General features: G+C 47.8%; 1 protein-coding gene across 4 annotated transcripts in view; it reads right to left on the reverse strand.

Annotated features, from left to right (window-relative positions):
- The window catches only part of LOC144732589 (serine/threonine-protein phosphatase 2A regulatory subunit B'' subunit beta-like), an 82,083-nt gene that overhangs the window by 54,108 nt on the left and 7,660 nt on the right, over positions 1-20,315 (reverse strand). The window contains exons 1-2 of one of the 4 annotated variants that reach the window (XM_078614041.1): positions 7,256-12,111; positions 3,661-5,916 (exon numbers count right to left, since the gene is read on the reverse strand). The exons of 2 other annotated variants lie outside the window; for them this stretch is intronic. In XM_078614041.1, coding sequence (XP_078470167.1) covers positions 3,661-5,736 — 2,076 coding nt within the window. In that variant the 5' untranslated portion in view covers positions 5,737-5,916; positions 7,256-12,111. Of the gene's footprint in view, positions 1-3,660; positions 6,180-7,255; positions 12,112-20,315 lie in introns of those variants that run through there. One more of the 4 variants, XM_078614042.1, reaches the window with a different exon arrangement.

The raw sequence follows: 20,315 nt of genomic DNA on the forward strand, positions 1-20,315 counted from the left end.
AGCCATGGTGTTCCTCTCTTCCTGTCTCTTTGTGCAACTCGAAGCATGCACCATGCAAATTCTGTTCCGTTACCTTGTTGCTCATGCTACGCGCGACAACAATTTTTCTTCTGACCAATTCACCTCGAATGCACCCGATCTCAATCGGATCTCGGAATCCGAGCAGGGTTTAACCTGGTTAATAGATGTATGGTTAACCACCAGAGCCTGCCAGGCGGTAGAGGCAATGGGGCTGTGGGAAGGCCAGCAAATGGTAGTGTTGAGCGTCACCCCATAATATGTATAAAACAAATTATCGGGCGACGCTGCGTTCGTTGGCAGCGGAGCACAAGCACCAGTCCACCTCGCTGGCCCTCTCTCTGTGCTGTGAAGAAGGGCCATTGCTCAAAACGTCGCCTATTCTTACATCATTTTTCTTTTTTCTAATTGCCACGTGTTGTTAGTGACGAACGTGTCGAGCCTCTTTGCTATTCCATTAAAGAGAAATAGACTTTCAAGTTTTGGCTGGGCTGCTCCATCACACAGCTCCGGTAACACGGCTGCATTGACACCCAATCTAGACGTAAGAGAGCAGCGATGTCACAGTGATGTCACGAGCGGACCATGACGCCACGCTGAAGCGTAGCTTATAATCTTAACACAAAAACACGAGGAATGTTGTCTTTAACTGACCACCGGTCCCATAGATACGGAATAATAATACGTTAGAGCCCTTTGTCAATCCACCGCTGGAAGAAGACCTCTTCATACCATGTCAGTCACGGGGGTTGTTCGACCATATTTCACTGCGCTGGTTGAGTGCAAGTTGATGTCGTGGAAGGCTCAAAACTGATTTTAGCCATGGCCAGGAATCAAACTCCAGTACCCGGGTTCACAGGGCATCGTGCTAACCACTGTGTCACAGTCTATGTGTACGGCACTAATATAACAACCCCAAAGTGTGTATATTAATGGTCATCGGACTGCGATCTTAAATAAATCACAACAAGCGCATGCAGATTAGCAGACACTCTGGATTAGTGGCAAAGCAATTAGACTACAGAGCACCAAGCAAGAGTGATAATAACAACTTAGCACACATACGGCAGGCTTTGTCAGAATGTATGCGTTCCAGCCTGCCATTACATAACACTAGAGAAATTATTACTGGGAAAAATACCACACGGCTAGATCACCGTCGTTTATAACCAGGCAAGAGAAGGCTCATGTTGAATCATGAAGGAAAACTGGGTGTAAGGACAGCAAAACAAACTCATATAGAGAACCACGGACTTATCTTTAAACAGACTAATTAGGCATCTTTCCCCGTATAGTTGGATACAGATGGAGATTAGTCCACTTGCTGTACCGCCTCCTCCTGGCGAGCGACGGTATGGCACCTCTTTTTTCGATTTAAAGCTTTCGTGACTGCAGGGATTCATCTTCTTGGTTCTTTCGGTAAAGTCACGTAGAAGGGAAGTAATAAAATAATAAAAATAAAACATAATAAAACAATTTTCACGACGTTTCGGTCACAACGGCTGCTTGCGTTGTGGCCGAAACGTGAGAATTATTTATTATGTGTTATTTTTATTATTTTATTACTTCCCTTCTACGTGACTTTACCGAAAGAACCAAGAAGAGGTATGGCACCTCCTGAACACCCACGGGAAGGGAGTTTCACAACATTCGTGCGGTGATCCGCCAACCCTCGATCTCAGTGCTGGATTACAGGCCACATGCATAGCCACCAGCACCGCCCAGCCATCAGCCTACGATGTTAGAAAACATCGGTCCACAAGATCCATAGTTGTGATGGATCGAAGTGGGGGGTTTATTAAAACGGAAAAAAGATCCATCATTAAGCAGAAAAAAAAATCCAACATTGCATAATGCAATTTATGTTTAAGTATTACGAGAACATTTAAAAATGGAACAATGCAAATGAAAACAATGCATTGTGTTAATTCTACTCGGCATTGTGAGACCGCGCGATCTGTGCTGGCACCCTGGGTCCACGACCCGCAGCGGCGAGACAACTCCAAAGCTGGTACGGATTCTAACACTTACAAGAATAGGCAATCATAATCATGATGTTTCTCAAAAAGCGCCCTTTAAGCTGGGGTGATCTCGGTCTCCGGAGTGAGCCACAGCAGAGGAAAACCACTACCGTCTTCCCACAGGCGAGAACTCGTTTTAAGAAGCGAGAGTTGAATTCGCGACCTGCCGAATGTGTGTGGCATGCTCTGATAATGGCGTCACAGGGCTTGCATTTTTCATGTTATCATTCCGTTCATTTTCACTTCCGTATTTATAAAAGCCGAACAACCGCAAAAAGACTCCCTGGTATTGTGATTTTGTTGCAAAGATTTAGGAGTGCCTGTTTGGTCATGGTGTACATGACCATAAAGACGAGATAACTCTTACATTAAAATATCAATTTTTTTTTACTCAATAGCAACTAAACACCACAAAATACATATTTTAGAATTGTGGACCACCAGAAAAATATATCCAATAAATCCGTCAGTCACTCTATGCCCACAAAGAAGAGGTTACATCTTAAAGAGAAGTCCTAATTCCACTGGACTAAATTGTGAATACCACACCCCCCTCTACAAGAACATAGTTTTATTACTCTAGCCGGTGGAAAACATAAGATGCCTCGGTTAGTTACTCATTCATAAAGTACTGCATGCATACCGGATCAAGTCAAATGTAAGGAACTGCACTGGTATTGGTGTGCAAGTGCAAACCGAAAACACGATCCATAATACAGGTATTTTGGGTTAGATCGTGTAAATATATGTGTCGTTAAACCGGCCACCACCCGACACAGCCAATTAGTAAGGTTTGTCACGTAAACAGAACATGCCAATTCGTTACTAGTACAGCACACCGGTGTGTTGGAGAGCAAAGCCACAACGTTTCCAATTTGAGTACGACGTTTCGCCAGTAATTACAACTAGCTTCATGAGGCGACAGCCAGATTTGTTAATGTTAATCAAAAACACTGCTTTCGAAGAGACATGCATTGAGTAGGCTCAGGGTTCGAGCGAGGGGGGAAGAAGTGCAGTTGATATATTCTTGTAGCTGTAGACTGCCATTTAAAAAGGGTGGCGATTTAAAAACGTTGAAATTAATGGTGGAAAGAAGGCACCGAAAAAAATTTGATTATAGACTTCATTTTTAAACGTTAAGCTTCAGCTCGCTCAAGCGAGCGTGGGGTAGTACTCGGCTGCTGTTTATATCCCTGACTCAGTGGTGTAAATTCCACATTCCTATGATGGGGGCTGAGTCACTCCATAGGAAACAACTGTTGACTTCCCACCGCGCGGTATTAAATTCGTGAACCCTGGAAGAATGATGGGCTACTTTGGTTACTGAATGGGATTTAAAAGGACGCTTTTTACGACTTGCAGTTGTGAGCTTGCGATCACTGCGCCACCCAACTGGGTGGGGGAAATAGATACAATTTACAATGAGAAATTATAAATACATCTCACGTTCAGTGGAGCCTGTTGAGGCCAATTCGTATACACACGTTAAGTTTTATTTACAACCGGGCTTGAGAGCTCACTTGAACAACTGCCTCTTGCAATGAAGGCCTAGGACAAGGCAAATTAAGATGTGTCGGAGTGTTTCGCGGACCACTTAACGCACGGCACGCGATTGAAATACCTTCAGCACCCTCGGCGACTGACTGAGCACCACCTGATCAGCTCCATGTCTCCCGGCGCCCCATCTGTTGGCGAGCGATTCGATCCGATACGACTGCTTGACACCGTCAACGAGCGGAGAATCTGGTGTTGCAGAACGAGCCGGTCCAATAACCCGATGTTGAACCCGATTCTCTCGATCTACAGCCTCTTTGTCGGAGCGGAGTCCGCTTGTTGAGATCACCGTCCCGGTTGAGGCGCTGGGTGCCATTGTCGAATGTTGCCGCGTCGCCGTGTCCTCGCTGCCGCCGTTATCTGCGCAACCCGCGCTGCGAGAGAATTCCTCCAACTCATTGATTAACCTTTCGAGATCCATCATCTCCTCCTCGTGGCTTGGGGATGTCTCCACATGCCGCTCTCCCGGACGGTTTCCTCGGTGGCTGACGATCACTGAAGGACGCTGCACGCCCGTACGATGCGCCACTACCGCACCTGTCTCCGGAAGGGTCACCCCACTCACGCCATCACGGGTGAATTGCCCGGCTCTAGGAAAATCCTGTACTAGGCCCTGCTTACCGATGACCTGCGAAGGAGACCCCACTGCTTCCAAGTTCCATTGTCTAGAAACCCAAGGTGCATACACATATCGTGGCCTTTGCAACTGTTTGTCTGATGAGAGAAAGAGACTTTGGCCCTGAGCGGCAGTTGGAAGAGAAGACTTGGTGCTCACGCCAACATCTTCTCGTTCTTCCACGATATGCAAGGCCTCCGTACATCCGACCCCCTCTTCTGGTAAGACCCGCCGAACTTGCACGGGCACCGAACCCGAGAGGACGTCACTAACCGGCGATCTGGCAGCGGCGACACGCTCATCATCCGACTGCCCTTCGAGGTGGCCCCCAGCTTTAGCGCCGCCAACAGCGTCCGGGATCACAGGCCCCACGACATCCTCGTATCGGGGCGGCCGCTCGCCCCCATGCTCCGCCACCCCCTGCAGCTCACAGAGGCTCTGCAGGAAGTCGGCGAGCGCCTCTTGCCGAGGTCCATCCAAGCCCTCCTGCGGGGTCGGCAGCTTTCTCAAGTGCATCGACAGCTGCGACACGAGCTGCCGGTACTGAGTCTCGGCGTCTTCGTCAGTGCCGCTGCCGCCGCCGTTGGGCGAGCTCTTCCGCTGTCGGATGCTCCTGCGGATAATCTCGGTGCACTGCTTTAGGTCCTCAGAGCAGCGCAACAGGATGTGGAGGCACGACTCAATGCCCTCGCGTCCGTACGCCCGCTTCAGAAGGCCCTCCACGTCGGCCGGCGTCAGGAGACCGCCTAGCGGGAGGCCCGGGAGGCCGAGATCGCGCGTCTCCGAGTTTGCCGTGGCGCTGGACATAAGCTCTGCGAGTTCCATCGCGAACAGCTGACTCTCACGCTGGCTGCCCGTTTCCGCCTTCACCTTGCGGCCGCCTGCCCTGCGCATCACTACACCTGGCGGATTTGTGGCCGATGCTGGCTGGTGGCCACCACCACCACCACCGCTTCCACCACCTCCACTGCTGAGTCCACCGCCAACACCGCTACCAGTGGACGGAGACAATGCTGCCACCTTGGACCAATCCCCAGAAACCTCCTTGGCCTTTCCACTTGCCAAGTTAATGATGGTGTTTTTCTGTGGCGCTGCATGGGGACCAACGTGTTGATGGTGATGATTATTATTATGATGGAGACCGTGATGGTCATGGTGATGCTGAGAGAGCTGCTGTTGTTGATGATGCTGCTGATCAAGATTCTGCTGCGGCTGCTGCTGACACTGTTGTTGGGTTCCTGCGTGATGATCGCCGTCTGAAGAGGCCCAGGAGCGATGGTGCGGTAATCCATTCCTCCTCCCCGCCGTTTCGCCATAGCGAGGCAAGCTGTGCAATGGGGCAGCTGTGGGCTCAGTGCTTGGACGGCGGTGGCCGGCGGCGGGCGGTTGCACGTCCTGTAGGCCAGCAGGGCTGTAGTGCACGGGGCCCATGGGGCTTCTCTCCACGAGGACACTTCCGAAACGCTGCACGGACGACATCTTGAGGGTGTAGGGCACGGCTTGTTGGTCCAGCCACCGCGACTCCATCTGTTGTCACCCCCGCTTATTGACGGACGACAGGCGAGTCCGTGTCTTCATCGGTGCGGTCGTACACCATTGAGTTGTCGAAACAAAATGAAATGACTTTCAGAAAAACGTTTTGTTCTTTGGCAAGCTATTAATTTATGTCCTTCATGAATTACAGCGTAAACAAGTCAACTGCCGTGCCTGGTTGAAAACAAAAAAGGAATGTTAAAAAAAGACAGGGTTTGACAAACATTAATAGGAATTAAAAAAAAACACGACTGACAAGCCTCGACTATTGTGGGTAAATTATTTGGTTACTGTTCTACTGCCCGAGCTTATCGATTCTCGGTCAACATAATCTCTCCAGCCAACTTTCCTGCCCTTGACAATGAGCACTTGTTCAATCGCGCGCCACTACACCCGCTCGTAGCTTCCCTGCAATGAGCTGCCACCATCTCTCTCGCTCTCCAGGCTCCCCCTCATCCCCACCCCCCCCCCTCAGGGAGCTGTTTAAACATCCCACGTGGGCAAATCTGCCCGTAAAATTGCTCCCGACTATTAATGCACATTGGACGCGTACTCACCGCCAGCCATGACATCAACAAGAGGACCGAGCGGGCCGAGAATTTCCTGCGCGTGACGGCGGGGCGGCCTACACTGCACGACTACAAGTGCACTTTTGTTGGCCTTCGTACGCCTTTATTGGCCATCCCTTTGAAAACAGGGTGTTCCTTCCAAGCGGGCATCTTTATTTATTTATTTTCTGTGTGGTGGGAAGCCAAGGGGGGGGGGGTGGGCAGAAAAAAAGGTATGTCTGCAATGCTTGAATAACCACTTTATTTTGGATTTTTTTTTACCCCACCGTCTCTTGTTTTCTTGTTTTCCTTCTACGCGACTGAGAATGATCTATCCCTCAGCGCTTCGCCGTTAACCGCACGCCGGCGCGAGACCTCCTGCGTGGCGTCAATGGGATTTTTTCTGTAATGTGCTCTCGGCATCCGGCCGTTAGCGGAGCAACGTTACGTGCGGTCTGCCATTTAACGAGGATGATTCAATCTGCGTGTCCTTTATGGTTTCCAGATGACTCGATCGCAGCCGAGGTCACACTTTCAAATGTGCGAATGCGTACACATACGCACTTTTGTTTTCCAAATAAGCGCGGATTAGCAAAATGTTGAGACCTTTCTTTCCTCTCGGGCTCGAGAAAAACAACCTCGTATTATTTATAATTAACCTGCTAACTAGTGTATATGTGCACTATAATTAACCTGTTAAAGTAACCCTGTGCCTTGTACGCAGCGTGCATATACAATTCTGTTCATACGTATAGTAAGTTACATTTCTGTTGTTTCATTGATCACGCTCGGTTATGCTAACTAACAAGTGCATCTCACTCGCACTCAAGATATTCACTTCAACGAAGCAGCATAAACACACAAGTAGTACCACATTCCACCTGATAGAACACACGGCAGCTAATGCACACCACACAAACATCGCACAATGAACATTAAAGCGCGGCATTATAAATACAACTTACGTTGCACTCCTGAAGGAAGGGCTGCTATGCGAGTAGACTGCAACAGCAGTGAGCATGTGCGCCCTCTCTCCCTCTCACTCTCTTTCAAATACACACGCGCACACACGCACGCACACAGAGACTCTGGAATGAATGCTACGCCACTACCGCCAACTCCGCCTGCCACAACCACCACGACCACCGGCGGCACAGAAACTCAGAGTGAGGAGCGTTCCGTACTCTGGCGGGAGCAGGTGGGCAAGCAAGCACTCGCCGTGCTGGCACTGAAGCCCAGTGTTTTTCATGGGAGGAGTGTGGGGGGGCCTAGCGAGCAGGTACAACACGCCCCAACGCGGCCGTGCGTACTGATCATTACGTGACACACGAACGCAGCGCATGTGTGCGGGTGTGTGCAGATATGTCTACAGATATGCGGCGGCGGTGGCACAGTAATTAGCGCGCTGCGCTACAAACCCGACGAGAATTCGATTCTCGCTCACGGCCAACACCGGTGAAGATTATCTGAACTGGTCTAGGGCCTCCCCTAGGTCGACTCAGCCTCAAATGAGCACCTGGTGCGATGTGTAAACATTGCCACTGGGGAGAAAAAGGCGGTCGGGCGTGGTGTTGGCCACCCACCCCCTTGTGTACTGTGCCAGCCTTCATAGGTGTTCGCTAACTGCACTTGCCCTAACAGTCTGTCAAGGCTACACGGGGTATCTTTGTCTTTTTGTACCGATATGTGGGGAGCGGTAGTGCAGCAGTTAGCATGCTGCGCTACAATCCCAGTAACCCGAGTTCGATACCCGCACAGGGGCAACACCGGTGACGATTATCTGAACTGGTCTAGGGCCTCCCCTAGGTCGACTCAGCCTCAAACGAGCACCTGGTGAAATGTGTAAACATCACCACTGGAGAGAAAAACGTGGCCGGGTAAGGTGCTAGCCACCCATCCCCTCGTGTGCAATGCCGGCCTTAATAGGTGCTCGCTAACAGCAATTGTGTCAACAGTCTGTTTGGCCTAAACTTTACTGATATGCACAGCCCTTCGATCACTTGAGACACAAATCCAGCAATTGTTGTCAATACACTGCTGGATAATTGCCTCCCCACTACGTGCGGATGGTGGGTGTCGTCTGACAATTCACACAAACCAGCCTCACCACGCTGGTTCGTGTGAATTGGCGAAGGCAGAGAGTAGAAGTGTTAGTGCTGGGCAGAGGTGGGACAAAGTCATTGTTATGCAAGTCACAAGTAAGTCTCAAGTCTTTGCTCTCGAGTCCCGAGTCAAGTCGAGTCAAAGATGAGGCAAGTCCAAGTCGAGTCTGAAGTCATCAAAATCATGACTCGAGTCTGACTCGAGTCCAAGTCGCATGACTCGAGTCCACACCTCTGAGGTGGGACAAAGTCATTGTTGTGCAAGTCACAAGTAAGTCTCAAGTCTTTGCTCTCGAGTCCCGAGTCAAGTCGAGTCAAAGATGAGGCAAGTCCAAGTCGAGTCTGAAGTCATCAAAATCATGACTCGAGTCTGACTCGAGTCCAAGTCGCATGACTCGAGTCCACACCTCTGAGGTGGGACAAAGTCATTGTTGTGCAAGTCACAAGTAAGTCTCAAGTCTTTGCTCTCGAGTCCCGAGTCAAGTCGATACAAAGATGAGGCAAGTCCAAGTCGAGTCTGAAGTCATCAAAATCATGACTCGAGTCTGACTCGAGTCCAAGTCGCATGACTCGAGTCCACACCTCTGGTGCTGGGTATAACTGATGTTGGCCTTCGCCTGTCGTCGATCAGGCTTTGTGTCACTGACTTAAAGCACAAGCAAAATAAATATTGAGTTGTCGAAGCAAATCGAGAGCTACCTTTGAAGTCAGGATCCTTAAAAACATCCAGATACCAACTTCCATAGACTGAAAGTTTACACCTAAAAGTTTACTCTCGTTTCATAAGATTTTGCAGACACTAAAACAAGGATGTACGTTCAAATTTTTTCACAGTTATAGGCATCAACTCGACAATATTTATTCCAATGTTTTGCTCTCTAGGCCTTCGAGAACATCATTAGAATGTACAAGTATCCCAGTCACTCAAAAGGCCTAAAGCCAGATGGTGGGACAATTAAAGAGCGAGCCTTAGAGGTCTGGGTATTGACAACAACAGCTGCAAGATCTGGCAGAAGGAAGGGAGTGATGGCGAGGTGCAGTGGCACCAACAGTCTTGATTGTGATGACCTGTTGACCTTCGCTTTCAAGTAGTATAATAATCAGCTGTAGTCAGGGTGATGGATTCAAATCCTGACAGCGGATCAAATTCAGCACATCATCCTTCCAATGTCGATAAAATGGGGACTACTTTTTTTCTAGTTGTCCTATAGATACTGAGCCGTGTCACAGAAGGTGGAATTTCCTCCACTAGCTCAGAGTGGCCAATGAAGGTGGACGCCACCTCTACGCTTGTTAGTCGGTGCTCAAGATGCCCGTTGACCCAATGTCCCTAGAATTCATCTTCTTGGTTCTTTCGGTAAAGTCACGTAGAATGGAAATAATAAAATAATAAAAATAAAACATAATAAAATAATTCTCACGACGTTTCGGCCACAACGCAAGCAGCCGTCCTCAGGTGAAGAACAGGTCTGTCGAGTAGACAGCATCTGAAATTGTATTGAAGCGTTTGTGATATTCCCCTATCTTACAGTGAGACTCGGTATGGTTTAAATGAACTGTGATATTACGTGACTGGTGCACAGAGTTGGTTTCATCATTGGCACTTCATGAACGGTTATTACGTTGAGCAATACACAAAATTACAAACACACAAGGCATAGATGCAGTACATATGCTGCCAACAAACACTGCACACCCACCATAAAATTATAATACAGAAATCCTCCACCAACCGCGGACTTTCCAACCATGTGTACAAGGTTTATTATTTGCATACCAATTTACCAATTGCGGCCTGGAAATCTTAGTATCCATGCGTCAGCACTGGGTCCGCAACGCGCGGTTACAAATTATTATTGGGCATCATTCCTCGTCCAGTTGCAAACAGATGGAGATTAGCCCACTTGCTGTACCGTCTTCTCCTGGCGAGCCAGGGTATGGCACTTCCTTGACAGGCACGGGAAGGGAGTTTCACTAAATTTCTGCGATTATCCACTAAATGGGACAGCACACGAGGGGGTGGGTGGCCAGAACAACGCCCCAGCCACCTTTGTCTCCCCAGTGGTGATATTTACACATCGCACCAGGTACTCATTTAAGGCTCAGTCTACCTACGGGAGACCGGTTCAGATATTCTTCACTGGTGTTGATCATCAGCCGGAATGGAACTCTGTTCGCCGGGTTTGTAGCAAAGTGCATTAACAATATACCAGTGCTCCCCTACCACTCCACACATGCACACACGCTACATACATACCTCAACTGTAAAAACAACTCTGAAATACTAAACAGTTCAGGTGAATGTGACCTTGGGTGAGCGTGGCTTTGGGGAACTGTATCATTCGCTACCCTACATTTAATTAAATACAGCAATACTGGTCCCATTCACGCACACCATCACCTACCCACGCATTTCCACTGCTCTATTCGTATTTAATTATTACAGTGCTGTGCAAGATTTAGTAATTTTTTTCTGGAATAAAAACAATTCAAACACGAGATGTAAAACAAATAATGAGCGGGTCAGTGTGTCCCGAAATTGGCAACAATTCAGAATCGTTGTGATGCAGGGTTACGCTTTGCATTCGATAACCGATTGCTATTTTTTTACACGGCAGTCAGTGGTCGTGCTCCTAGAGGCTGCTGAGGTGGTACGACTCATTCAAATGCATTCACGAATTCAAAAAAAACATAATTTCTTACACACACACGAGATTAGATGCATGTGCTGTGAGCTTTAGAATCGATGTCCAATCAACAAATTGATGCATTGTTCCACACCTATTACATGCCTCATGCACCGCGCTATAATCAATTCCCAACTACAGCTGACATCAGTAGCGAGTGATAATTACCAACCCAGTGATAACCAAGCCGGTCCTAAGTGCCCCCCCCCCCATTCACCGCCCCCCTTCACTAACCCAGTCAACAGCGTCGTGAAGTATGGTCTAACAAACCCTTACAACTGACACGGTCGGTGGGGGCTTTCACCCAGCAAAGTGACTGCCAATTGGATGTTCGGTTAATTTCCACGTGAAAATCACACGCAAAGCACGGGTCTCCTTCCGCGTATCCTTCACGGTACAGTATTCACACAGGGCCCCCCACCCCCCCCGGCAATGGCGAAAATAGATGGTGAAAAATGTTTACCACAACTTTGTTCAGAAAACGGATGAGCTGCTGCCTATCCACACTGCAAGTTAACTCCACAACGCCATGCAAACGCTACACGGGACGTCTACGTGAGTCACCAGAGCAATCACAAATACTATACGAGACGATAATATTTTTATTTTTTTTGTTTTTTTATTTCGGGCAGCGCTTAATGTAGGGTCGGCGTTCCCCGTAGACTCCCTAAACTAGAACTCCCTAAACAGGTCAGGGGACACGCTGTACAGTATACCATTATGTAACACGACAGCTCCTTACCGGTCTCACTGAGGGGTATGGGGCTTGCAGAGTTTCCCTTTAAGGGGAGATGCAAAATAAAAAGAATACAACAGCTTAATAAACCTTGTCGATTCGTAATTTGGCCGAGTGTACCGTATTTCCCGGGCTGACCAACGTGAGTTTTAAAAAGTTTAGTTCATGATAACGATTAAATAAAAGAAATAAAAAATACTTTTAATTTCATCTACAACTCTGCAACTCTAAATTTCGATTTAAAGCTTTCGTGACTGCAGGGATTCATCTTCTTGGTTCTTTCGGGAAAAGTCACGTAGAAGGGAAATAATGAAATAATACAAATAAAACATAATAAAATAATTCTCACGACGTTTCGGCCACAACGCAAGCAGCCGTCCTCGGGTGAAGAACAGGTCTGTCGGGAAGACAGCGTCTGACCTGTTCTTCACCTGAGGACGGCTGCTTGCGTTGTGGCCGAAACGTCGTGAGAATTATTGTATTATGTTTTTTATTATTATTTTATTATTTCCCTTCTACGTGACTTTACCGAAAGAACCCTGAAGATCTGCAACACTGGTTATGTCACGCAAGAGAATACGAAGGAGACATAACAGCGTTAAAGCCACTCCACTTCCCCTGACGTAATTAACTGGCTCAAGCAGCTCAACGTACGAACAAGAGACTTTACTGAAGTTACAACTGCGATTATGTCACTGGAATGCACGTCCCACGTACCACAAATGAAATACTCTCATTGAGCGAGAATGTGTGACAAAGTCGCAGTGCCATGCATATATCACCCAAGCATGTCAGCGGCATTCCCAAAAGGTGACTCGAAAACTTTTTTATTCTCATGGCAGATCTTCAACCTCGTTCTAGATTTGAAGTTTTCGTGACTGCAAGGATCCATACTCTTTGGATTTTTTCGGTAAAGTTACGTAGGTTAAAAAAACCTCGTGTTGAGCAGGCCAGGAACCAAAGCCTGGGTCCGTGTCTGAGCAGTTCCAGGAGTAATGAATTATCCTCATTACACGTGGTGTCATTTTGAAGGTGAATAATATTATTTTTTTGAAAAAGTATAGATTATTTACAGGAGTCAGTGGTTTGACACACCTACCAGAAACTGAGTGCATCATCGCCATGGGAGCGTGGATAAAAAAAAGTCAGAACGTCCGAGGAAGTCCCAGTGCGTTCGACACCGTGGTAAATTTTACGAGCAATTTTCTCCTCGATCCACAAAGATGGACAAATTATTCCCACCTGAGTTTCAATACTAACTGCTCGACGTCCAAGTAAAGAGCCACCATGCGACTAAACTAACGACGGCTCGCGTGTTCGAAGGTGTCCGAAATGCACGTGCGAAATCGCGAAACTTCCCCATCTGCTTTTGAATCGCCGTCCTCCTTTGAAGTCACACCCCGTCGCTCCCTGCCGTTGTTAATCTCTTGCCCAGCAGCGTCGCAACTGCCTGCACTTTACTCTCTCAATCTCCCAACGTCGTCATCGGTCATCAGCTGGACAGCCGCTGGTGGATGAAGGCCTCTCCCTCAATTCATCAACATCCCTCGCTTCCCATAATAGAGGCCTTTTTTTGGGTTAGAATAGCGCAAATATAAATGTGTCGTTAAACCCGCCACCACCCGACACAGCCAATTAGTAACGTAAAAAAAACGTGTCAATTCATTACTAGTACAGCACACCGGTATGTTGGAGAGTAAATCCACAACATTTACAATTCAAGTACAAAGTATCGCCAGTAATTACAACTAGCATCATCAGGCAACAGCCAGATTCTTTTTGGTTACTTTCCAACACACCGGTGTGCTGTACTAGTAACAAATTGGCTTGTTTTGTTTAGGAGACAAACCTTACTAATTGGCTGTGTCGGGTGGTGGCTGGTTTAACGACACATTCATATTCACACGACCCAACCCAAAAACCTCTATTATGGATAATATTGGTCGCGAAAGCCTACTAAGTGTTAAATCCTTCACTTTATCAAAATGCAACAATGCCCCCACCACCTCCTGCACGCGAGTTGACCTCATCGCTCCGTCTCCGTGGTTGGCGTCCTCTAGGGCATATTCTATCCCCTGGCTGCCATTCTATTTCTCAGTCCCTTCCTTCAGCTATTCTTGTCTCTTCCAGCCACAATATTTCCTGCTCAAGCCAATTTACCTTTCGTTCACAGTCATTGCGGCATCTCCGATATGTGTTAATTCTTCGACGCGTGTGTTGCTCTGTCTGTCCCTTAAGTGAAATTCCGAGCATGCATCTTGTCTATGTGCTCTTTTTTTCTACATTATCTCCCCGATATTCATCTCAGATTCCTTGCCAGGTGGGATTCCACAAGCAGTGAACCCTAACACCTTGCCACCTCCTGTCAAGTGCTATGGTCCACATTTCAAAGGTGCAGGGATCTGGGTGTACCGTGTGTGTCGTTTTGCAGGTTCATTGTTTCTTGCCGTCTCACTTTCTTTGTTGATCGCACCGTGAAATGAATACGATCGTCATCCTCTAAAAATGCAGCCCTTGCCCGCACGCATGACGCGAAGATTACCGTATAACACAACGGAAGAATGAATTCATTAATTCAACACCGGCACTGACAGTAACATTCCCAAGTGACCGGCCAAAACATCTCAGTCGGACCGACCACATTGGCCGTGAGTCATCACTCCACTAAACTTTCCTTCGATAAAACCAAGATGCTATAAATGTACCTAGTCACTGTGGTGAAATAAAAAAAAGTCAAATAGAAAGTAAACATGATTTTTACTCGAATGATAATCAGCCTTTTGACGAACAAGTCAACATTTTCCATTTCATTTGCACTCAAAAACTAGACTTGGTACTCATCTATGATTTATAGTTCAGTCACACAGCTGATGTAAGTATGTTGAACTTGTTTCGCACCGTACGTAGCCAACCGTGCTAAATTTGGCGACTGATTGAAATGAATCCAATTCTAGATTTGAAGCTTTCGTGACTGCAAGGATTCATAACTCTTAGGTTCTTTCGGTACGGTGCACCGTACATGCAGTGTACAAGCACCGTACTTGCAATGTACAAGCACCGAGATGGTTATCTCTCCACACCCACTCATTGGCTCCTCCCTGCCCAGCACCCTATATATAAAAACACGTGTATTGAATAGCTTTCTTCACACGCTACAGTAATTTTACTGGAGCAGTTACACCTGATGACGGAGGCTTGTGTTGCTTTCGAAACGTCGTGATTTTATTTAGTTATTTTCATTTATTATTTTTTTTACTTACGTGACTTTACCGAAAGAACCTAAGAGTATGAATACAATTGATTTCCACAATCGCCAAATTGGTGGCGCTGGACTAATGATGATTATGCCACCCCCTAGCGTGATGATAATGACACAGTCCTATCATGATAATGACGATAATTGTCACTCCTATGATGATGTTATTTATTTCGTTACAATTATTATTGTGTCACTGCAATAACATGAAGATCATGACAATGATGATGAACGTAATGAAGACGACGATATCTGTATTTGACGATTTACAACAGCCAACCAAAAAGCATGGGGTCCATTTTTGAAAACAAAAGGTCAGAGAGCAACAAAGGTCAAACATTTAAAGAACCAAGTACACTCAACCAGCGATGATGAAAACACAACAAAAGTACGGTCATTTCAAACGTTCATTCATAACATGCCCAACATAACAGCAGTTACAACACAGCACGTGTATCGCTTACACAAAAAAACGGGGAAAAAACATGAAAGTTAAACCAACCTCTTGTCCTCAACCAGCCCACCGCAGTGCGTGCAAGGCATGCTGGAGACTTATACAATTACCGAGACGTTGCTATGTAATTTAATTGTTTTTGATTTTTTTTTTCGTTTTTAGCAAAGACTGCAAAAAGGACCGGGGCGCACACGTGGCCGTCGCTCACTCTTAACACCGCCAACCGAACGAGGCGGTGTGAAGTCCCAGCGCCGAGCCCGGCTGTCGTTGTCACAGTGGGCGATGGTGAAACGTCCCACCTCTCTCCAACTCTCTCCCTCCGCGATCGCCCTCGCTGCCCACCCACGCACACCTCCCCACCCTTCCTCCGAGCGTCCACAGGCAAACCCCCTCCCATCCCACCACCACCCGGAGGCGACAGCTGCCGCTCGCCGTCCGAACTATGCCCGTGCCAGGCTAGGTTCACTTGTGAGGCCACCCGGCCCGCTCCGGGTATCGCGTGCCGCCGCAGTTGTAGCACCATAGAAAAAAATATTTTAAAAAGAACCTTAAACTATTTTTTATTTTACCAGCTAAGGCCCACAGAGCTATACAGCTTTTTTTCAGAAGCGACCTGGCTACAAATGATATCTCAACGAAGTGGCTTATCATGTGGACATTTATAGCACCCAAATAATACTCTAAACGGATGGTGATTATAAACGTGGAGGGGAAAACCAGATGACCCGTATAGAAATCCACACGACCACGGAGAAAGAAAGACATGCAAATTCCAAATACACAGCAGGTGTCAGGGTCTGGGTTGAACCCACGACCTCCTGCATACCAGACAAGGGAGTTAACATCTCGCCAACGCGGCACTTGGGTCGACGAGAAACGAGAGAACTGTCATGGCACTGCACAATCACTGACGTTCGCCACCAAGTGGCAATGACTTCAACACGCCATTTGTGCCAGGCTAGGTTCAATCTTGACATAAAGCTTTCGTGACCATGGGAATTCATATTCATATGGGTCACTTTATTTTCATTCATTTTTATTTTTATTACTTTATTGTTAGAATGTTTTTTCTATCTACGTGACTTTACCGAAAGACCCAAAGAATCGGCTGGGTTCACTTTGAGGTCAAGTCAAGCAGCAAAGGGGCACTGAACAGGAGGTCCTGGAGCAGACATGAGATAAATTCGAATTATTATGGGTTATTATGGGTTATCATGGCAGATGCACCACCAATACTTCTCACTGTGTTAGCTCTGAGACTTATCCAACGTTCTGCTCATTGTTAGAAGCGTTAATCCAAGTAGCACAAAGGCAAAGATCCACCATATAGCCTCAACAGACTTTTGTGGCAACTGCTGTCTGCAAGCACCTATGAAGGCCAGTAATTCAAGCTCCACAAAGACACACACCTGCCCATCATTGTCTTACCTGTGCTAATGACGACGGCGACCACCATCACAACAGGTGCTACTCATTTTAGGCCGAGCTGACCTGGCAATGCTCAGGTGAGTTTCAGATACCAATTACCATGCCCAGAAATTTCACTGAGAGGACTGGCATATTAACACAATGCGATGATACCTATAACAAGTATAATACAAATTAAAGCTTGTCTTTTTGTAAGTATAATTCAAGGAAAAAAATCCCCCATATAGCCTGTATAGGCTTTTGGAGCAAGTGCTGTTAACAAACACCTATGAAGGCCGGCACGGCACACGAGGGGGTGCGTGGCCAGCACCACGCCCGGCCGCCTTTATCTCCCCAGTGACACACTGCACCAGGTATTCATTTGAGGCAAAGTCCACCTAGGGGAGGTCCAGGACCGCTTCAGATAATCGCCACTGGTGTTGGCCGTGAACGGGAATCGAACTCGGGCAGCCGGGTTCGTAGCGCAGCGCGCTAACCGCTACGTCTGGCAAATAATATTAGCAAGCTGCAGCGTGTACAAAATTGTCTGGCACGTGTCGTGACAGGTACTGCAAGATCGGACCATGTCCGTCCAGTGCTCGCCAAGCTGCATTGGCTTCTAGTTACCGACCGAATATGTTAGAAGGTCGCACTCACTATAAAGTGCTTGCCACATATGAACCACAATACCTTGCTAATCTCGTCAAGGAGCATAAACAAACACGCGAACTTCGGCCATCCTCACAGCAGCAGCTTTTGGATAGCCATAGAACAAAGACGGTTACCGCATTGTGTGCTTTCAGACGCTCTTCTGCGGCCGTCTGGGACCCATTGGAGCTATGCCTTTTCAAATCTAAATTGAAAATACATTTCTTTAGAACTGCTTTTTGTGTTTAGTTTGTTGTCCTTCCCCACACCTCGGTTTAACACGGTTGGCTGCGTACGGTGCGAAAGAAGTTCAACCCTACCGCTCCCCACCAGCATGCACGCACGCACGCAACACACCGCACCCTGAAACTTCACACAGCCACGAGCCACAGCTATTATTTCTAGACTTTCTCTCCGATGACCTTTGGTGGGAAAGGCAGAGACGAGGTGCCGAGAGGGGCGGGGACAAGTGCGGGCGGGTGGGTGGGGATGGGGGTCACGTCACCTTCTCACCTCAACGTGCCGAGGTGACACGCTGGTTAGCACGCGACGCCACGCTCTGCTGCCAGTTTCTCCCCGATATTGCAATGTGTTCCTCTGAACCAGCAGGTGTGGTGCATGCCAGGATGAAACTAAACTATTAAAACTATATTTAGTTTATTTTACCAGATATACACCACAAATGATAGCTCAACGAAGTGGCCAATCACGTGGACATTTATAGCAGTCGAATACACTAAAAATGTGAGTGGGAAAATCGGAGGACCTGGAGACATATCCACACGACCACAAGAAGAGAGAGAGAGAGAGAACATGCAAACTCCAAATATCTCTCCACTGCAGCACCGCAGATACAGCTGGCACAGTGGAGAGTGCATGCGATACATCTGTCAGTCATCTCAGTCAGCCAACCCATAGTACCTGGGCCTGTCCCTCGACCTCCTGCCCACAAGCCTTTGACACGTCAAGTTGCCTTGTGTGAAAATAGCCTCACAACAATTACCCTGGCCATGCCACCACCACTTATTGGCAAATTACAGTTGTTGTTATATAAGGGTGGCGTGTAGGTTGGCACACTGCACTACAAACCCAGTGAACTAAGTTCGAATCCCAGCCACGACTAACATCAGTTGCGGGTATTTGCCCGGCCTCTGCTAGGTCGACTGAATGCTTAATTGAGTACCTGGTGCGGTGTGTAAACATCATCAATGGAGAGACAAAGCTGGCTGCATCGTGCTCCTGGTCACACCACCCCCTTGTGTGCTATGCTGGCCTTAATTTGCTCGCTAATAACGGGGAAATCTGTTTGGATATATATACACTTGCCGTACAAAGAGGCTTGCCAATTGTTTTTAATCAATTGTCGTAAGGACTTTGTCACATGTTAAAAGTCAAGGTGCCTCTCGTTGGTCAATCGAGCAATGACTGGTTGCTCACCGCAATTGGTGGCACTGAGCGATTGGTGGAAATTCCACGTTCCCAATGGTAAGTGTGTTAGAGTGACAAATGCCAGGTTCTGTGGGCCAGACGTAGTCAACTTCACGTACACTTGGAAATGTGTGAGGCTCCTTCTGGGGGGAAAAAAAATACAGCCGACATGACCCAGCGCGGCTAGTCAGACCTGTTTGCCTTCTTCTGGAAACTACAAAGGCAACCCCAACACATGGAGACGAGACCAGCCCCACTACCTTAACCCTTTCATTAAAAGGTGGAGAAATAAAATAGGAGCAAGCGGCACCACCAGCACGGTTGTTTTATTTAACTGGCAGGAAAGTGAACTGAGTAGCTGCTGGGACATACCATTGTCAAGTGAGTATAAAAAGCGTGACACTGACGCTTATTCTGAACTCTAATCCTGACTCCTAATCCCTACCCCTGGCCTTGACACGAAAGTGTCTCCCTGACTATAGCACTGTCATTAACACTAACCCCAGCAGTAACACTAGACTTAACCCTAATCCTGACACTGGTATTCATTTTATCACCAACCGTAACCCTAAACAAAATACTAATTACGTAACACTCTGTAAGGCCAAGTGAACCCAGGATCAGCCTGTCATTTGTTGAAAGCAACTGCTGTTGCTGATGATGTATAACAGATATGAATTGAACTCTGTCGAGTCCCCGACGTTCACCTTTTCACGAATCAAAGTATCTCCCCTGCTCAAACGAGGAACGCGCCACCGCTCGTCTCTACTGGCGGACCCTCAAGGAGTGGTGGAAATTCCATCGTGAGGGCCGATCTCAGCATAGGACAACCACTGCCGACTTCCCACTAAGCAGTCCACTCGTAAATGTTCTTATTAGGATCCGTCTAGAGGGATGACGGTCAGGTGTCGACTCCATCCGACTCGACATACCCGACCGAGACTTGAACTCGCATAACAGCTTCCGAATGTGAGTTTAGTGCCCCTCACCGCAGCCCCACGCGGCCAGCCTCGCCGCTGTTATTCATACGTTACTGTCTCGCGGTGTGTTTTGTGAAGGCGCAGGTGAGACAGCCAAAGGCACGCGCCTAAGCTCCCCCGTCCCGGCGGAGCGGGCAAGACGGAGCGCGTGCCGCATACCTGCGTGGCTTCCAGCGAGCCTCGACGTGGCTCTCCGCTCGCGCGCCACGACTTCCAGTCCGTATTTGGTACCAACAGAGGAGTGGACGGAGTGATGCATCGTGGTCAATAATGGCTGTGCGAGTCAGTTACCGCTGTGGTGTTGGGATTTTAATCGTGGTTTCAGGT

Source organism: Lampetra planeri, chromosome 43, assembly GCF_965212315.1.
Source record: "Lampetra planeri chromosome 43, kcLamPlan1.2.h2, whole genome shotgun sequence".
Taxonomy (NCBI): domain Eukaryota; kingdom Metazoa; phylum Chordata; class Hyperoartia; order Petromyzontiformes; family Petromyzontidae; genus Lampetra; species Lampetra planeri.